We start from the raw sequence: 17,813 nt of genomic DNA on the forward strand, positions 1-17,813 counted from the left end.
GTAGGCCTGACGGGCAATATTTGAAAATCGATAATTAGGCCTATTTTTTAAATTACAATTATATATGCATTTGTCAAAACCGAGAGACTTTCAAGCATCAAAATGTAATTTATTAATATGTATTTGCGCCTTCTATTTTGTCTGAAAACTTCCAACACTTGCGTGTCGTGTGAAAAATAGGCGTCGGTTGCGGTTCTATTTCTAGCGCGCGGTTTCGGCGCGGCTCGAGAAGTGTGTGTGTCACGCAGGCATTGTGCTCTAACCAGTTAACATGAGAGCCGACATAAAAACGGACACTCCACGCCACGTAGAGAGAAATGTGATGCAGTGGCAGATCCAGAGTGAGACAGAAACACTAGTGGTTCACGCTTGCGCACATACTGCTGGTTTGGCGCGCAGTGTTCGGATTCACTTATTTCCTATTTACTTGTTGGTGGACGCAAAGTAATCCAGAATTACTGTTGGTTAAATTATAATCAGACCCTCTCTCTCTCTCTCTCCCCCCCCCCCCTCCCCCCCCCCCCCTCCTTAAAAAAAAACTCTTCGGATCTGCACGATTCACACAAGTCACCCAAACTGACGTGAAAAAAGCGGGAGGCGCCGAAAAGCGCGCTGTTTGCACCCCTGGAACTAAGGCCTAATCTAAACCCTCTCTGTGAAACTGGGCCAATAAGTTTTTGTATAAATCTGAGATGTGCATTGCAATTATTGGTATGCTAGGAAACATTATTGAGTAGTAACCGATAACAAAAGGGTCAACTCACCAACTTGTTTGCTGTTCTGTTTGGTTTTGAGTCGTACGATCTGCAGGATGCTGGAGTTGGTGACGTCCGAGACTATATCAGACACTCGTTTCCAAACCCTCAGCAAAGCTCCACACAGCATGTGATACTGCCTGAGACGCATCCCCAGAAAGCACTCCTGCCCCTCCTCGATCTGCTTACACTTGCCCTTCCTATGAGAAACACACAGATATACAACACTATTAAAGTTTGGTCACGTTTGCAATACACAGAGAAATATCATGATTCATGAGCAAAAATCCAGTCATTTTAATGGGAATTGGTGCAATGAAGAATTGCGTCTGACGGACTTCCAATGGTGAAGAAATTTGCCATGCATTTGCATTTTGAATTAGTGGTGTGTCGGCCATGAACGATTTGTTCATTTTGTTCATTACCGAGTTGTCTCAGAGAGTGATTTGTTCATTTTGTGTTGGCCGCGCATGCGCATTGCGCAACATATGGGTTCTGAATTTGTACTGGAAACATAAATTATTAGTTCATCTTTCGAGTCGGGTCCAAGTCTCTCGTTCTTCCTGTCAGTCCCATAGAGGCTATGCTGTCAGTACCGGAAAGAGAAATGATTAGTTCATCTTTTTCGAGTCTTCGGGTTTGAGTCTTTCGTTCTTTTGTCACGTGACTTGTCAACGTACTAATTCACCACCTTTTTACAAACAAGCGCGTATGTTTTACTTTTACTGTTAACTTACCTGATGCGTTTCTGTTCTCAAATGTATATAGGCTATATTTGTGAATTTCTGTCATGAAGATTATTTTCTATAACATTGAATGTGATATTTAAGACTTGTTTAGAGTGGATTATAATTTTCAGTTAATATCATATTAGACATATACAAATATGGGAAATAAATTGACTATTCAAATAACTTCACAAATTCAAATCAATTAGACTATTACTAATTTAAAATTTTAAGATGGATACTTTATTTTTCAGCAGAGCCGGACAGTAACGGAGTACATTTACTTGAGTACAGTACTTAAGTACAATTTTGAGGGATCTGTACTTTACTCGAGTATCATTTTTGGGGAGTACTCATGACTTTACTCAAGAACATTTGAGAGGCAAATATTGTACTCTTTACTCCACTACATTTCTATCCATAACCATGAGTACCCGTTACTTCTTCTAAAAAAAAAAAAAAAAAAAAGGAAAAAAAAAAAAAAATCTCGGAAACCCTCAATTTGTTGTTTCCCTCTCAAACGTGACTGGATTGTGCAGGCGTCACTGATTGGGCCAGCCTATCAGCAATCACCTTTCAGAGGTGTGGTTCAGAGGTGTGTCAGAACATTGCTATATTGCCTTCTTTGCTGGTTTAGGTTTATTGATTTGATTGATGAAAAAACAGAGAAACTCACATGTACACACAATTGTTAGTTCAAATGTGGGTGCAAAAAATCCATTAAAACTCTAGCAGAGGTTTGTCAGAGCGTTGCCATTGTGCTATTGCCTTGTGGGCAAGTGCGAAATGTTAAATAAAGCAACGTGGTAAAAAGATGAAAATGACTTGATTTCACTTTCAATTCCTTTTACATTCTCCAAGGTATTAACATTTTTCATAACTCCATGTAGGACGTTTCTGTACATAAATGTAAGCACTGTGGCAGTAGTAATGCAATATTTAGAAAATGTACTCTTGTACTCTTGATACTCAAGTACTTTTAAAAACAAGTACTTCAGTACTTTTACTTGAGTAGACATCTGACTGTAGTACTTTTACTTGTACTTGAGTAACATTTAGCAAGGGGTATCTGTACTTTTACTCAAGTAATGAAGCTGTGTACTCTGTCCGCCTCTGTTTTTCAGATAATGTTTATTGCACATATTTTGTATTTTAATTCCTAAATATAAAACAATATACATTCAGAGTCAGACGCGGTCAATAATACGAATCTAATGTTGCAGTTGATGCGAGATACCAGCGGTCACGTGACAAAAGAACGAAAGACTCGGACCCAAAGACTCGAAAAAGATGAACTAATTTCGGTACGGACACTGACAGCATAGCCCCTATGGGACTGACAGGAAGAACGAAAGACTCGGACCCGGCTGAACCCGAACTCGAGACTCGAAAGATGAACCAATCATTTCTGTTTCCAGCGCTGTGCTGTATCACGGCACGGCCCAGCACAGAGCAGACAGATCAGAGTCAGACAGACAGACACTGACGAGTCGGCAACTATAACGTCTCACGAGAGGAGAACAAACGTGATTTATGAAGTTGCAAAGGAAAGAAGGAAAGAACGTCTCGGATCAGGAGGTGAGGTGAACTAACAGTCAGACTGCAATAGCCTTAAGACCCAACAACTAATCAATTAATAAAACATTTCGGTTTCGTATCATTTGGCTTTGGCTGCAGTACCCTATAGTTTATTTGTATTATTTTTACAAATGTAATGAACATTTTCGTAAGTTCTAGATGTGATGGGATATTTAACATGTCATTTTAATTATATTATTCTGAAATAAACGAAATGACTCGAAAAAGAGACACACACACACACACAAAATGTCACTCACCAATTGGCATGGGTGCAGCTGCTGAAGGAGAATTCAAATTGAGTTTCCCAGAAATCCTTTGCTTCATCAGGCGTCACCTTTAGAGCGGGAAGAAAAACACTTTTTTTTTCCCACTTGTAGCAAAAGTGCCATGAAAATTGGCAAAAACTATTTTAAAGATGCCATTGTTGATTGTATTTTAGGGCTAGTTATGCATTTAGTTCAGCCAATCAAACATCTGTATTCCCTGTCTAAGAGGAACTTGAATGAGGTATGAAGTGATTTTTGATTAGAAAAATTATAAATCAGCTCTGAAAACATAAAGCAACTCTTGAAAGTTGAATTGTATTCAGAGTATTTATTAAAGAGGGCATATGTTATGCCCTTGAGTCTTGATTTTAGGCTCTACTAGAACAGGTTTTCCTGCTTGAATTTTGATTATTTTCCTCATATTCTCCATTATTGCAGCTCCTCTCTTCCCAGTCTGTCAGTAACGCTCTGTTTACTTCCTGTCTCTATGAAGCCTCTCCTTCTGAAAAGCACACTGTGCTCTGATTGGTCCGCTGGATCAGTGTGTTGTGATTGCACTTCGAGTGTGTTAGGGAAATGTCCCGCTCTTACCATAACCGTCAGTTTAACACACTACTAACTAACTCAACCAGGCCCCGCCCCTTTATTCTGCATATTAATTATTTAAATGAGGAATATTGTGACGTGTTCGTTCCCGGAAGAAACTCAAGACTACAATGGAGGCGTTTCAGGCGTTCAGAAACACTGACTCTGATATAGAGAAGAACTCAGCAACATTACACACTAAACAAAGATGAACATGAGGAAAAGCATAACACGTCCTCTTTAATTAAATTAAAATCTAGTATTGAGCTCAGGTTTACACCAAACAATCAAACATACATTTGTGTTCCTGACAAACCCGCTCTCTACCACCAGATGTCACTGTGCAACAAGATCTCTCTGGAGCAGATTACATTATAACATTATAATATAATAAATTACAGATAACATTACACTGATGTGAGTGAGATGTAGGGTCAGATTATTATGCATGTTGTACCTTGTAGTATCTCAGGAGGAGGTTGTCCAGGTTCTCGGGATGAGCCTGTTTACCGATGTTGGGTTTATACAGGATGAGGTTTCGACCACGACCCTGTTCTGCAAGCAGGACACACGGCTGGTTCCCACGCAGCTGAACACACAAAAACACACATTCCTTTAGGAACACACTCAAAGATGGCTGGTAATTGGAAACATTTAACAGTTGTAGGGCTGCCACAAACAATTATTTTGGTAATCAAGTACTTGATCGATTATTTTAACGATTAATCGAATACATTTTTTGTGCTAAAAATAGACCTAAAGTGAACAAAATGACTTAAAATACATACGAGGCAATAATAATTGGTTCAACTAAAGTATAAAAAGCAAGTGATCATATGGTTTTATTGAACAACACTGCTGAAATATATAATGTAATTTACAGGTGAAACTGGAAAAATTTGAATATGGTGCAAAAGTTCATTTATTTCAGTAATTCAACTTAAAAGGTGAAACTAATATATTATATAGACTCATTACATGCAAAGTGAGATATTTCAAGCCTTTATTTCTTATAATTTTGATGATTATGGCTTACAGCTTATGAAACCATATTCAAATTTTTCCAGTTTCACCTGTACATGAGATGCACGTAACCTGCAGGCATAATTTATCCGTCTATTACTGTAAAGCCGCTTTGAAACAATCTACATTGTTAAAAGCGCTATATAAATGAAGATGACTTGACATGTAATTAAAGCACATATATATGCTATTAAACCCACCAGCTCATATATTGGTTTAATTTAATCATAGCCTTTGTGAATTCACAATAGCACTATGCTGTTATGGTTATTAAATGGATTTACTATGCCTCCTTTTTAAGCAGTTTAGTAATGCGGTTCATGGATTCTTGTTCGTGGAATGAGCCACTTCCGGTATTTTGCCGGTTACTCAATGGGTAAATTGCAACAGAGGATTTAAAATAATAATAATAGAGTACTCAAATTTAATTAATGAATACATTTCAATAGAAAACAAATGCATAAACATATCAAGCATGAGTTACTGTCAGACATCAATGTGTGTGTTTTGTACCTTGTTTGAGAGGTAAAACCCTTCATATTCTCCAGAGAGTTTCTCCGCTTTACTGCAGGCCTCTTCCCAGGGCATCCCACGATCCACACTGATCTGAACACAGCCATAGAACAGTTTCTATGTCAATATATTGTAAACTTATTTATATTTATTCCAGTGATTAAAGCAAAAATGTCAGCCTCATTTCTCCAGTCTCCAGTGTCACATGATCCTACAGAAATCAGTATAATATGATGATTTGCTGCTCAACAAACAATTATGCTGATTATAAGTGTTGAAAAAATTCATATTTTTGAGGAAATCGTGATATTTGATGAATAGGAAGCATTTACTTGAAATAGAACCTTACATTATTAATGTCTTTACAGTCACTTCTGATCAATTGAATGTGTCCTCGCTGAATAAAAGTATTAATTTCGGTAATACTTTATTTTACAGTGTCCTTGTTACATATGTTATATGCACTTACCGTAGTAATAACAGTAAATTATGCATAGTCACATGCAACTAACCTTCAACCAAATCATAATCCTACTCTAACCCTATAGTAAGTACATGTAGTTATTAATTAATATTACTCAGTACTTAAATATATAATTACAGTGTAACAATGACACCTTAAAATAAAGTGTAAACTTAATTTCTTATGAGGCGTTTGTGTTCTGTACTTGAACAGTGCGTCTCTAGCCTGAAAGCTGCTGGATCACAGTAAAGTCGAGGTCAGGAACACAGAGGTTCCTCTCATGTACCTTATAGAGCATGACCTGGCCCTCCTGAGGGTTTCCTGGAGTTAGAAACTTCTCCTGCGTTTCCTCGTGAATCTCATCATTACCAGGAGCAAGATCTGAACACACCGGACATAAGAACATCAATCTCATCTCTCACAGACAGACACACACACAAACACACACACAAACACACACTCCGTCTCTCACACACACACACACGCATGCTTAAGCGTGCTTAATGACAGCACAATCTTGCATTAAAGTCAGTATTTTGTCAGTAATGACTCTCCCTCATGTTGTTCCCCGTCAGACTTTCCTTCATCTTCGGGACACAAATGAAGATATTAGTGATTAAATCTGAGAGCTGTCTCACTCCTCCATAGGCTTCTGTTGTAATTGAAACTTACCAGCCCAGAAAGTTAGTAAAGACGATGTTTAAAATAGTCCAAGTGACTACAGCGGCTCAACTTTAAGTTTATCAAGCGACGAGAATACTTTTTGTGCGCAAAAAAAACACTAAAATAACGACTTTATTCAACTATTCATTTTCTTCTGTGTGGGCTAGTTCACGTAGAGTAACAGCGCAGCGCTTCTGGGTTGTACGGCAGAACGGAGGCTCACTATTGGCTGACGCTGGTCATGTGTGTGATGCTGGCCAATAGTGAACCTACGTTCTGACGAAGTGCTGCGCTGTTACACTACGTGAACTTTCTGGGCCGGCAAGTTTCAATTACAACAGAAGCCTATGGAGGAGTGAGACAGCTCTCAGATTTAATCACTAATATCAATTTGTGTTTCGAAGATGAAGGAAAGTCTTACCGGGGAACAACATGAGGGAGAGTCATTACTGACAGAGTTTTCATCTGTGAATCATTTTAAAATTAAAACTAAAACAGTCTGATGTGCACATTCAGATGATTCCTCACCCAATATTCCCATGTCATATTTTCCCTCTTTTTTGTCCTTGTTGATCAGGTAGTCGAAGTTATCGGTGAAGTACTGAAACAGAGAGTTCTGCTGATGGACCTCCAAACCCAAAATACGGTTCAGAAACTTAGTGAGGGTGCAGTCTGGGATACAGGAAGAAAAGAAAGTCAATTAGCCACTTGGTTGCATATAACTTGCAAGTAATCAATGCATTTCTTGCATGTAGTTTACTTTAAAGGGACACTGTGTAGGAATTTCTGCCACCTAGTGGTGAAATTGTATTTTGCATTCAAATGAATAGTGCTTTCTAGCGCCTCGCTTTTTCAAATGCGTGTTGCAACTACGGTAGCCGTTATGTACCAAGAAGCGATGACAACATGTCTTCCAATAGCACTTTTTATTTCGGGTGATGAGGTTCGTTATTTCAAACAAACTGCAACTTGACACACAACGAACAAATGAATGTTACAGTATGAATACATTATGAATTACCGTACAGTGCAACCTTTCAAATTTGAGGTTTCAGTCATGTGACGCTGGCTCTGAACGAAAACGCGTTGAGGTATGCTAGTGCTTAAGGTCCCTCTCTGCTATAATAGTTTTGCAAAATGGCGGAACGACATGGAAGCCTCCTTGGACTCAATGTAAATAAAGATAAGAAATTCTTCGCTTACGAGGATAAGTCAGATCATTGGCGGAGGTAATGTTACACCAATGAGGACATATTTATAAATAAAGACGTTGATTTTAGCTAATAAAATACTTAAACTACACAGTGTACCTTTAAATACAAGCAAAAAAACATTTCTGTATATAAATGTGATGAAACTCCACAGATGGGATTTACATCAGTCATGCATCACCACGATATTACATTACATCCAGATGCTACATTATATCCTGAACAAATGTACATTACCCATAAACATTGTTCTTCTCAGTATATTTTGAATCTAACATCTCTGTAAATTCAGGTTTGAGTAAATCAGCCAACATCAATAATATCAAAATATCGGCACAATACACTTTATTTTAAAGGTAATTATGTAATTGTAATAACGTTATGTAATTATACATTTAAGTACTAAGTAATATCAATTAATAGGAATACAAAAAAAAAGTGGTATTGATGCATCCCTATCAATTAACAAAATGTACTTACTATAGAAGAATTAGGGTTAATTGCATGTAATTATGCATAATTTACTGTTATTACTATAGTAAGTACAAGTAATGTGTGAAAAAGACTAAGTATTATCCAGCACAGATATATATTTTCATCACTAATAAGTATGCAGAAGCAGGTGCTGTATTAATCGTGTAAAACACAAAGATTAGCAGTAAATCAGCCATTATAGTCACAATACCGTGGTGTTACTGTATTACATTTACCTTTCTCTGTGTTCAGACCCAGACGCGGCTCTCTACAGAAGATGCCCACATCAATCATGCCTTTCTTCATATCTGATACACACAAATGAACATTAAAATCAGTGCACAAACATAATAATGTCATGTTCTTTTGCATGTGCTTGAACGCAGTGTCTCTCCCTGCATACCGATTCACACACAAGCCAAAATAGTAAGCAAGAGTAGGACTAGTGTGTCCGAAACTGCAGAAACTATGGTATTTTGGTAGAACTAAATATTGTATTAATAATATAATTATATTATATACAATTTAACCAAAGTGCACAACTGTTAAAAATGTTGGAATCGATAAGATTTGTATTAATGTTTTTGAAAGAAGATCCCTCAGAAATCATTCTAATATGATGGTTTGCTGCTCAAGAAACAGTTCGGATCATTATCAATGTTGAAACCAGTTCATATTTTTGTGGAAACTGATACATTTTTTCAGGAATTAAAAAGAACCGCATTTATTTCTAATAGAAACATCCTGTATTATTATAAATGTCTTTAATGCAGGGTTTCTGCCGGTATTATGAAGGTAAATTTAAGACTTTTTAAAATACCTTTTTAATTCAAAGTATGGAAAATTAAAGGGAACACAATACATCCATATGTTCTCTCTAAATGTAAATGTCTGGGGAGAAACATAATGAGTTGTATTGGCAACACTAATAAGACAAGAATATGGAAACATCTTATATAGTACCTTCTGATCACACTGCAATAAAAAAGTGATGTTCTTCCTCAGTGTTTTTGTCTGGTTTTCCAGTGCAAATGACTAAAGATTCTTAAATCAAGATACAAAATGAAATAAAATATAAAGTCTTGTTTTCAGTGAAACGAAATGAATTGAGTTTACGATTAAAACAAGAACAAATATCTGCCAATGGGCAGTTTTCATAACTCATTGACATATTTGTTCTAGTTTTAAGCATAAACTCACTTAATTTTGTTATATTTTTCAAGACTTCATTTTACATTTGCATCTCAAGTAAATATATCTTGATTAAAGAAGTTTAGATATTTATATTGGAAAACAGGACAAAAAATAATGAGGAAGATATGTTGCGCTTAAGCCATGTCGCAATTGACCCTTCGCAGTGAGTTTGATTGACAGGTGATCTGACCAATCATACTTCGCCATCCGCCATTTTGTCGGACAAAGCAGTCAGGAGAGTTAGTAGATTAACATGGGAGGATTTGAACTTGAGAAGCGGAGTGTACTGACGCCTTTCCGCGGTTAAAACAACATTCCTCCTGATGTTCATTCATGTTTATTTGATGCTATAAATGAACTAGAAGGAAGAGATGATCGGTTCACGAGCAGCTTTAACTGAGGCGACACAGCGATCTGACACACACATTAAAGAGCCACAAAACAGTATTTATTGTTTAAATTTCTTTAAAAAAATGACCAAATTTGAAAGTTAACTAAACAGTAACCTAAAGGGGGCGGGTCTTTGCGAACGGTCAATTACCGTAATTTGATGATAACAAGAAATCTTCGTTCTCCGACTCGTAATTATGCCTTTCTGTGGCAACACTATCATCAACGGCAAAATAAATCTGCAGCGGTCAGGTGGTTCAAGACTTCTAGAAAGACGTGAACGCTTTTTACAAGCCGGGATCTCGTAAATGCATCATGGCATGAATGCACATATAAATTTTTGCAATGCATGCAACATTTAATGCCATGACTTTATGAATTGAAGACTTTCAGCTCTGATTTAAGAACTTTTTAAAGCCTTAATTTGTGTAAGGGTGATTTAAGACCTGCAGAAACCCTGTAAATGTCACTTTTGATCAATTTCATGCATCTTTGCTGAATAAAAGCATTAATTTCTTTTAAAAAATTGACTTTTTAATGGTAGTGTATGTTCGTGAAGTACTTGTATGTGAATTGAGATGTAGTCTCCAAGATGAGATGCACATTACCTCTGAAGAACATGTCCCCTCCTGGGTAGCCCTTTGGTGGAGGGACTTTGTTGTCGATGTGCCCGAGGATGGCTTTAGTGATCTTATCCAACGCTTTGGTGCCGTACTAAGACAGACAAAAGACAGGCCATCAATAAACAGCTTCATTAAATGAGGTGGTCAATTCTGGTTCAAACTAGAGTTTGATTTCTTCCTGACCGGTCGCTTTTCACATTGAATGTGTGGTTCTGAACTGTGGTATGTTTGCAATGTAAAAGATTTTGCTCAACTGTGAACCATATTGCAGTTCATATGTGTCTTCCGGGTTCAGGAAAAATACAAATAAATAAATAAAAATCAACCAAACTCTGAGTCAAATGGACACCAATGTGAAAGTCTGTGTTGTTATTGTTAACTAGAGCTAAAACTATTTAAAACAAAAAAAACAGTATTTTAAATAAAGCTGAAAATATAAATATTCGATGGAAAAACGTAAACTTACATTAAAACGAAAATTAGAAATGTTGCTTTGGCAATTCATTGAAATAAGTTTAAATAGTAAAATGACTAAAACAGAAATAAAAGATAAATAAAAAAATATTGAAATATTGAAAACAAAACTAATAAAAAAGACAAAATCCAACAACACTAAAATATATAAAAAAAACTATTTTGAAATATATGAATTAACACTACAATAGTATATAAATATTACTAAAATGACACTGGTGAAAGCAATCTAATGAAGTCACATGGAAGAGTTATATTGTGGTTGACACTCTTACTTTGTTCTCAAAGTTGTACTGGCTCAGATCTCTGGATTCAGTGGCTCGTCGGTCCCCGTGTGTCAGCGCACCCTGAAAAACACAACACACAGTGTAACGTGGCTGCATTTCCATAAACATGCTCGAGAACATCTGACAGCTTGTTAAGCAGTTTCTCACATGACTGTAGAATGGCTTCTAATAAATATTGCATTATGAAGTTTAATATATTTCTCATCCTAACAAGCCGTGACTGTAAGTGATCCATATTTTGGTTAGTTTCGCCCAAAGTGAAATCTTATTGGTCCAAATTCAAGAGCCACAAAGCTGTATATTAAACATCAAGTTCTGATTGGCTGAGATTTTTCAAACCTTATTAGAATATCAGAATAACGGGAATTGAATTTACTGTATAACGTGGAATTTATTTGGAGGGGAAAATTGGATGAATAAATCAAAAATAGGGCTGTGCACTTAAACTGCGATATATGGAATAGTGTCTGTGAATATTAAACTGCAAAAAGACTGATATTGCAATACAAAGTCCGCATGTTCTGCAGTTCAACAGCTTATTTATTTTTTATATATAATTATGCATCCATTTTTCAATTTAAACAGTAAACATATGTTGTGTAGTACTTTGTTTGCCATTTTTGATTACATTTTTCACAGATATAATAATAATAAGTCTTAGCATTAATTTGCTTACCATTGTTTTTGATAATAAATTTGTATTAAATCACAAGAAATAAAAAAAATTAAAAAAAAGATAACAGAATTTATGTAAAACATTTCATAGGGCCCTATTATTGTTAAAATTTTCATACATTCTTACGTTTTTTAAAAGTTTTATGAATTCAACTGATTAGATTTCCTTTTAGAATATTAAAATTGCATTAAACCATTAAAAATGGAATCCATCCAAATTAAAATGGAAAAACACAGTAACACTTTATTAAGGTGATGTAGTTACACGTTACTACATGTACTTACTCTAGTAATAACAGTAAATTATGCATAACTAACCCTGAACCAAACCCTAACCGTAAATCTATAGTAAGTACATGTAGTTATTTAATATTACTTAGTACTTATTTTTATAAGAACAATGTAACTACATTAGGGCTGTCAACATTTTTTTCCGTATATTCGTCAAATAAATTAAAAAAACTCCACATTCGAATGCAAACACCGAGCATTAAAATTTTTGGTGTGTCAAGAGGCGCGCGAGACGACATGATGATGACGTCACTGACGCGGTTTGTTTTTGTTAGCTTATCCAGTATAAAGCGCGGTGCGGCTGCGTTGTTCATTTGTAAAATGGCGGAAGCGTGTTTTCTCAGGTCACTGATGCACTTACAGTTTTATGCACTACTGTAACCTAATTTTCATTGCATGCACTTTAAGAAAATTATATTTTATTTGAGAACAATTGTTTCAAAAGTTACACACTTTAAAAAGGTAATGACATTTCATTTTAATAAAAGATGCAATGCTTGATTTGATTGCGTTCGCTTGCGCCCTCTTGTGGGCATAGGAGACAATACAGTACTTTATCCTCTAACATTAAAGGAGAAGTTCACTTTCAAATAAAAATGTCCTGATAATTTACTCTCCCGCACGTCGTCCAAGATGTTCATGTCTTTCTTCAGTCGAAAAGAATTGAAGGTTTTTGAGGAAAACATTGCAGGATTGTTCTCCATATAATGGACTTCAGTGGCAACCAACGGTTTGAAGGTCCAGATGTGAGTTTCAGTGCAGCTTCAGTCTCGACACGATCCAGCCGAGGAATCTTATCCTCCAGTCTTATCTAGACAAACTAGCGGCCATTTTATTTAAAAAAAAATTATATTATATACTTTTTTACCACAAATGCCCGTCTTGTACCGTCTCTGAGATGCGGCACGCATTACATCATCACGTTAAAAAGGTCAGGCGTGACGTAGTCGGAAGAACCGACCCAGAGTTTACAAGTGTGGAGTAGGAGGACCGTTCAAAGTTATTGTATGTTGAATGACTCATATTTATATGTATTTGTGTCAGTTTATGGTTTAAAATGGTCCTTACGTGTGCATATCCTGGATGTTTAACGACGTCACGCGTGACCTTTCCAACGTGATGATGTAATGCGCGGCGCATCTCAGAGACGGTACAAGATGGGCATTTGTGGTTAAAAAGTATATCATTTTTATTAATTTTTATAAAATGGCCGCTGGTTTGTCTAGATGCGACTCTTATTCCTCGGCTGGATCGTGTCGAGACTGAAACTCACATCTGGACCTTCAAACCGTTGGTTGCCACTGAAGTCCATTATATGGAGTGTAAGGAGAATGTTTTCCTCAAAAACCTTCATTTCTTTTCGACTGAAGAAAGAAAGACATGAACATCTTGGATGACATGCGGGAGAGTAAATTATCAGGAAATTTTTATTTGAAAGTGAACTTCTCCTTTAAGAATTGCCTTTAGAATTAATGTTGCTAATATTGAAGAAAGAAATTAGAATTTAGCTTTTCAGCCATTTTGTCAGCCCTGAACTACATATCACCTTAAAATAAAGTGAAACTGAAAACACTGAATTTGGGGGGAAATAAAATGGATTTCCAAGAGCACACAAGTGTATAACATCTAAAAAACAAGACTTTACCAGGCTCTCCAATCTCTTTGCCACGATCGAGGCGAAGCGTCTCTCTCCAGCGAGCTCAGAGATGAGGAAGATATACTCTGGAGCCGTAACCTGATTTGAGCGATGCGTTCGCCCTGATACACAGATACATAATATTAGCATCCACCACAAGGTCTCTCAAAGGCATGGCAAGTTTATTTATATGGCACATTTCATTATAGGGCACAATCACTACCGCAATTCAAAGTGCTTTACACAGAAAGGAATTAAAATAATCACAAAATAAAAGCAAGGAAAATTAAAACAGTTATAAAAAGAACTAAAAGAGTGAAAAGATGATACATTGATAAACTTCTCATCGGTATGTTTTCATCTTGAACACACGAAACAAACTTGTAATCTTCGATCATATGGGCAAATTATGTATGATATCCCACAAACACGAACTGTCTTCGGTGAAAGTTTTTGCACTTTTTTCCTGGTATAAATTGCAGAATCAGCTAAAATTTGACTATTTACCGACAATGACACAGTTTAATATTAGGATAAAGGACTATTTGAGCACTAAACGCACATGTGCCGTTACGGAGCGCTGCTGGTGATGTTGAGATGATGTTAAATTGCCAAATAGCTTTTTCTGTCAAATGTCTGTATATTTTTATTTTTATTTATTATATGGAACTACTATTCTTCACCGTTTTGTTTTATGAATCTCGAATCTTCTTGAATAAATGAAGAAGAAAAAATGAACAGTCGATTTTTGCCACCTACTGGAGTAATAATGTAACCAACACAATATACATTTGAAAACTTTCACTTTAGCCATTTTCTTTGTTATTGCTTAAAAATGGCAAAAATAAAAGGAAGAAATATTTACTTTTCAAGTATTTGCCCCTTTTTTAAATGTTTTATACTGGAATCGGAAACAATAATCGATAAGAACTGGATTCGATAAGCAGAATCGGAATCGCTAAAATTGAAACGATACCCAACCCTACTCATCAAACACACACTCACCGAACTGCTGTATGGCGCGGTCTGCGCTCCACGGCAGCTCTAAGGTCATGTGAACTCTTCTCCTGCGGTTCTGCACACGTTTATCCGCCTGTAGAGAAATACCCGAACTCGCCGCTTCCGAGATGATGGCTATCAGCTGAGAGAGAAACACACAGAGGATGCCTTGCATTAGATATATGAACACTTCATAATATGCCACAAATATCCTGAATCTGGGTCAGAGTTGTGTGTGTGTGTGTGGGTCAGAGGGCGTCACCTTTTCTCCTGTCATGAACCGCTCTTTCTCTCTGACGTTGACATGGTCGATGGTCAGGCCCTGTTCGGCTCGGGTCTCGTATCGTACGCTGCCATCAGGACGCCTCACCACACGTCCCTTTCGGCCCGTCATCTACACACACACACGCGTGCGCACACAGACACGCACACACATTTAGCATTTTACTTGTGTGTGAACAGGCATCAAGTGTCTCAAACAAACTCTAAGAGCATTATTATAGTATTATTTATTTTCAATTGTAGTATTTATTAATATTTTTAAATGCCTTTTATTTTTATATCTTCAGTTTTCATTTTAATATTAACATTTGTGTAATGCTGTTATGTGCTTTAGTCATTTTCATATATTTATTTAACATTAATTTATATTTATTTCAGTTTTATTTTCAGTAATTTTAGTACCTCCATTGTTTTATATCAGTTAGTAGTAAGGACATTTATTTTACTTTATTTTTTTATATATTTTATTTAAAAAATGAGAAAAAAATTATATTATATTATTATATTATATTATAATTTAATAATACTTTATATTAATGAATGAAATTGATTTAAAATAGTTTTAGTTCAAAATAACAAAACTAAAACTGAGTGAAAACTGCTGTGTCATGAAGTCTGGTAAAACATGACATATCAAAAAAATGCACGTATCAGATTAATATAAGATTTATTTCATAATTAATTTATTACATACATATTAAAGAGGCCTTAAACCAATCTGAGAGCATATCAAAATCCATGTGCTTTTTCCTGCTAACACGTTCATGGGTCATATATCCGATGAAAAAAAATGTACTTGAGTCACTTGAACCAGTGTAAATGCGGCATAAATGTTAGTCAGTAATATACTAATTAATGTGGCCGTCTAAATCTAATATTAATGCAAGAATTGTTTCAAACACACTGTGAGACTCAACACAATGCATTACAGTGATTCTCACCTCTGACACCTTCTCTGGTCCTCCAAACCTGTCAATCAGCTCGTCAAGAGTGTTGAGTGGCAGCTCTTTCCCCAGCTCTGCTATTCTACCCAGCAGCCTCTGCTTCAGTTCTTCTAGTTTAGCTGAAAACACACACACACACACACACACACACACAGGATGACTTCAGCACATAGAGTCTGGAACAGACCTCAATCACTCCTGTGTGGTTTAGCCGTCTAGACAGAAATTAGGGCTGATTTAATAAGTGTGAGCTGCATCTGCACTTCTTCAATCCCTGAATGAACAGAACAGCAGGAGTAAATTCTTCTAAAACACACAGTGACTATAATGTGCAAGCGCAGAGACCAGAAAAAAAGAAAAAAAAAGAAAAGAAAAAAAAAACACTTCACACATGTAGTTCGGCTCTCGTGGTTTTTTTTGTAACTGACCAAAAAAAGAAAATTATAGATTGAGTCCTGGTTTGCTTAGCATTAACACAGAACCTAAAGATACGAAACTAAATATTTTATGATATATATTTAATTTACAGAACGAGAACGAGTTTCCGTGAACTTATTTAACGATGTAAATATTCTTCTGTCCCTCACATTGCAATGGACGAATTCGCGTCTGCTGCCCGAGTTGAAAAATCTGAACTTCTGCGTCAATTCGCACTTCGTTAACCAATCGGAGCCTGCTTAATGCTGTCACGTGGTGAAGTGACGTGATAAACGGGTCACGCTTTTCAGATTATAATGTCATTTTAAATGTTTGGCCTCAATAAATTATTTTGTAATGACTAAATGACCGTGTGAAAGAAGGAATGACATTGTTCAGATTTTAACTATGAATGTGACACTGAACACTTGCATATCTGAATGAGATGAAGAAAAACTCACATAATTAAAGAAGTCGTTTGACCTTCGTTATAACGAGTCATTAATGTATTTTAACTTATGTTTCAAATAATAGAACCGAAGCTATAGATTGTGGAATTTAAACATTTCTGGTTTACCAGCGGCAAACGTCAGGAAGACTAGCCGAGGAAAGGCTGCTCCAGGCGGGTTACATGAGCGCTGAACGCCCGGTGATCGCCTGGATCTCACAACTCCGAAACGTCAGATCAAATTTTTTAAATAGGCGCTATCTTTATAAATAAACCACAGATTTGAGCTTTAAACAACTACATTCTCGACTGAACAACTCTTAAAACTACATTTCGTGACACAACAACAGTAGTATTTTGAAATTTCCCGCCTAGCACTTGCCTCTCCCAGAAGAAGCGGATTTCGCCTCGGACGCGTGTCAATTTCGCTCCAAACGCTTGCTTTTGTTAAATGCATTCAAAATGTTAAATGCAACATTTGTTAAATGCATTCAAAATGAACGCGAATGCATTCAAAATGTTCAAACGTCAAAATAGACACGGCAGGCGCTAATTTGACGCGCTATTCGCGTCCGGTGTGAACGCACAGTAAGACTAAGGCAACAAATAGATCTAAATTGTGATTTTATCTCGCATTTAAGTCAACCTACCAGCAGGCCCGTTGATCTGGTTCACGAAAATCACATCATCATTGTCTTGTAGTGATTCAGGGGAGGAGTTCGATTCGCTGTCAATCTCATCTGAGTCGGAGTCTGAATCGTCGCTGATTTTAATAACCCCGCCCACTTCCACACAGTGCTTCGGAAACTTTGCAGTCCGGCCTCTGGGCTTTCCTTCAGAAAACAGAGAAACGGTTTCAGAAAATATTCATGACAAAAACCCACAGACCAA

General features: G+C 36.5%; 1 protein-coding gene across 5 annotated transcripts in view; it reads right to left on the reverse strand.

Moving 5' to 3' along the window:
• The window catches only part of sbno2a (strawberry notch homolog 2a), a 49,094-nt gene that overhangs the window by 4,497 nt on the left and 26,784 nt on the right, over window positions 1-17,813 (reverse strand). For all 5 annotated transcript variants that reach the window (XM_079612908.1, XM_079612911.1, XM_079612909.1 and 2 more), the window contains exons 18-31: window positions 17,573-17,755; window positions 16,055-16,176; window positions 15,094-15,225; window positions 14,838-14,973; window positions 13,842-13,954; window positions 11,219-11,290; window positions 10,455-10,560; window positions 8,499-8,570; window positions 7,106-7,249; window positions 6,201-6,295; window positions 5,452-5,544; window positions 4,373-4,504; window positions 3,322-3,398; window positions 765-955 (exon numbers count right to left, since the gene is read on the reverse strand). In XM_079612908.1, coding sequence (XP_079469034.1) covers window positions 765-955; window positions 3,322-3,398; window positions 4,373-4,504; window positions 5,452-5,544; window positions 6,201-6,295; window positions 7,106-7,249; window positions 8,499-8,570; window positions 10,455-10,560; window positions 11,219-11,290; window positions 13,842-13,954; window positions 14,838-14,973; window positions 15,094-15,225; window positions 16,055-16,176; window positions 17,573-17,755 — 1,668 coding nt within the window. The remainder of the gene's footprint in view (window positions 1-764; window positions 956-3,321; window positions 3,399-4,372; window positions 4,505-5,451; window positions 5,545-6,200; window positions 6,296-7,105; window positions 7,250-8,498; window positions 8,571-10,454; window positions 10,561-11,218; window positions 11,291-13,841; window positions 13,955-14,837; window positions 14,974-15,093; window positions 15,226-16,054; window positions 16,177-17,572; window positions 17,756-17,813) is intronic.

Source organism: Phoxinus phoxinus (genome assembly GCF_949152265.1).
Source record: "Phoxinus phoxinus genome assembly, chromosome: 5".
Taxonomy (NCBI): Eukaryota; Metazoa; Chordata; class Actinopteri; order Cypriniformes; family Leuciscidae; genus Phoxinus; species Phoxinus phoxinus.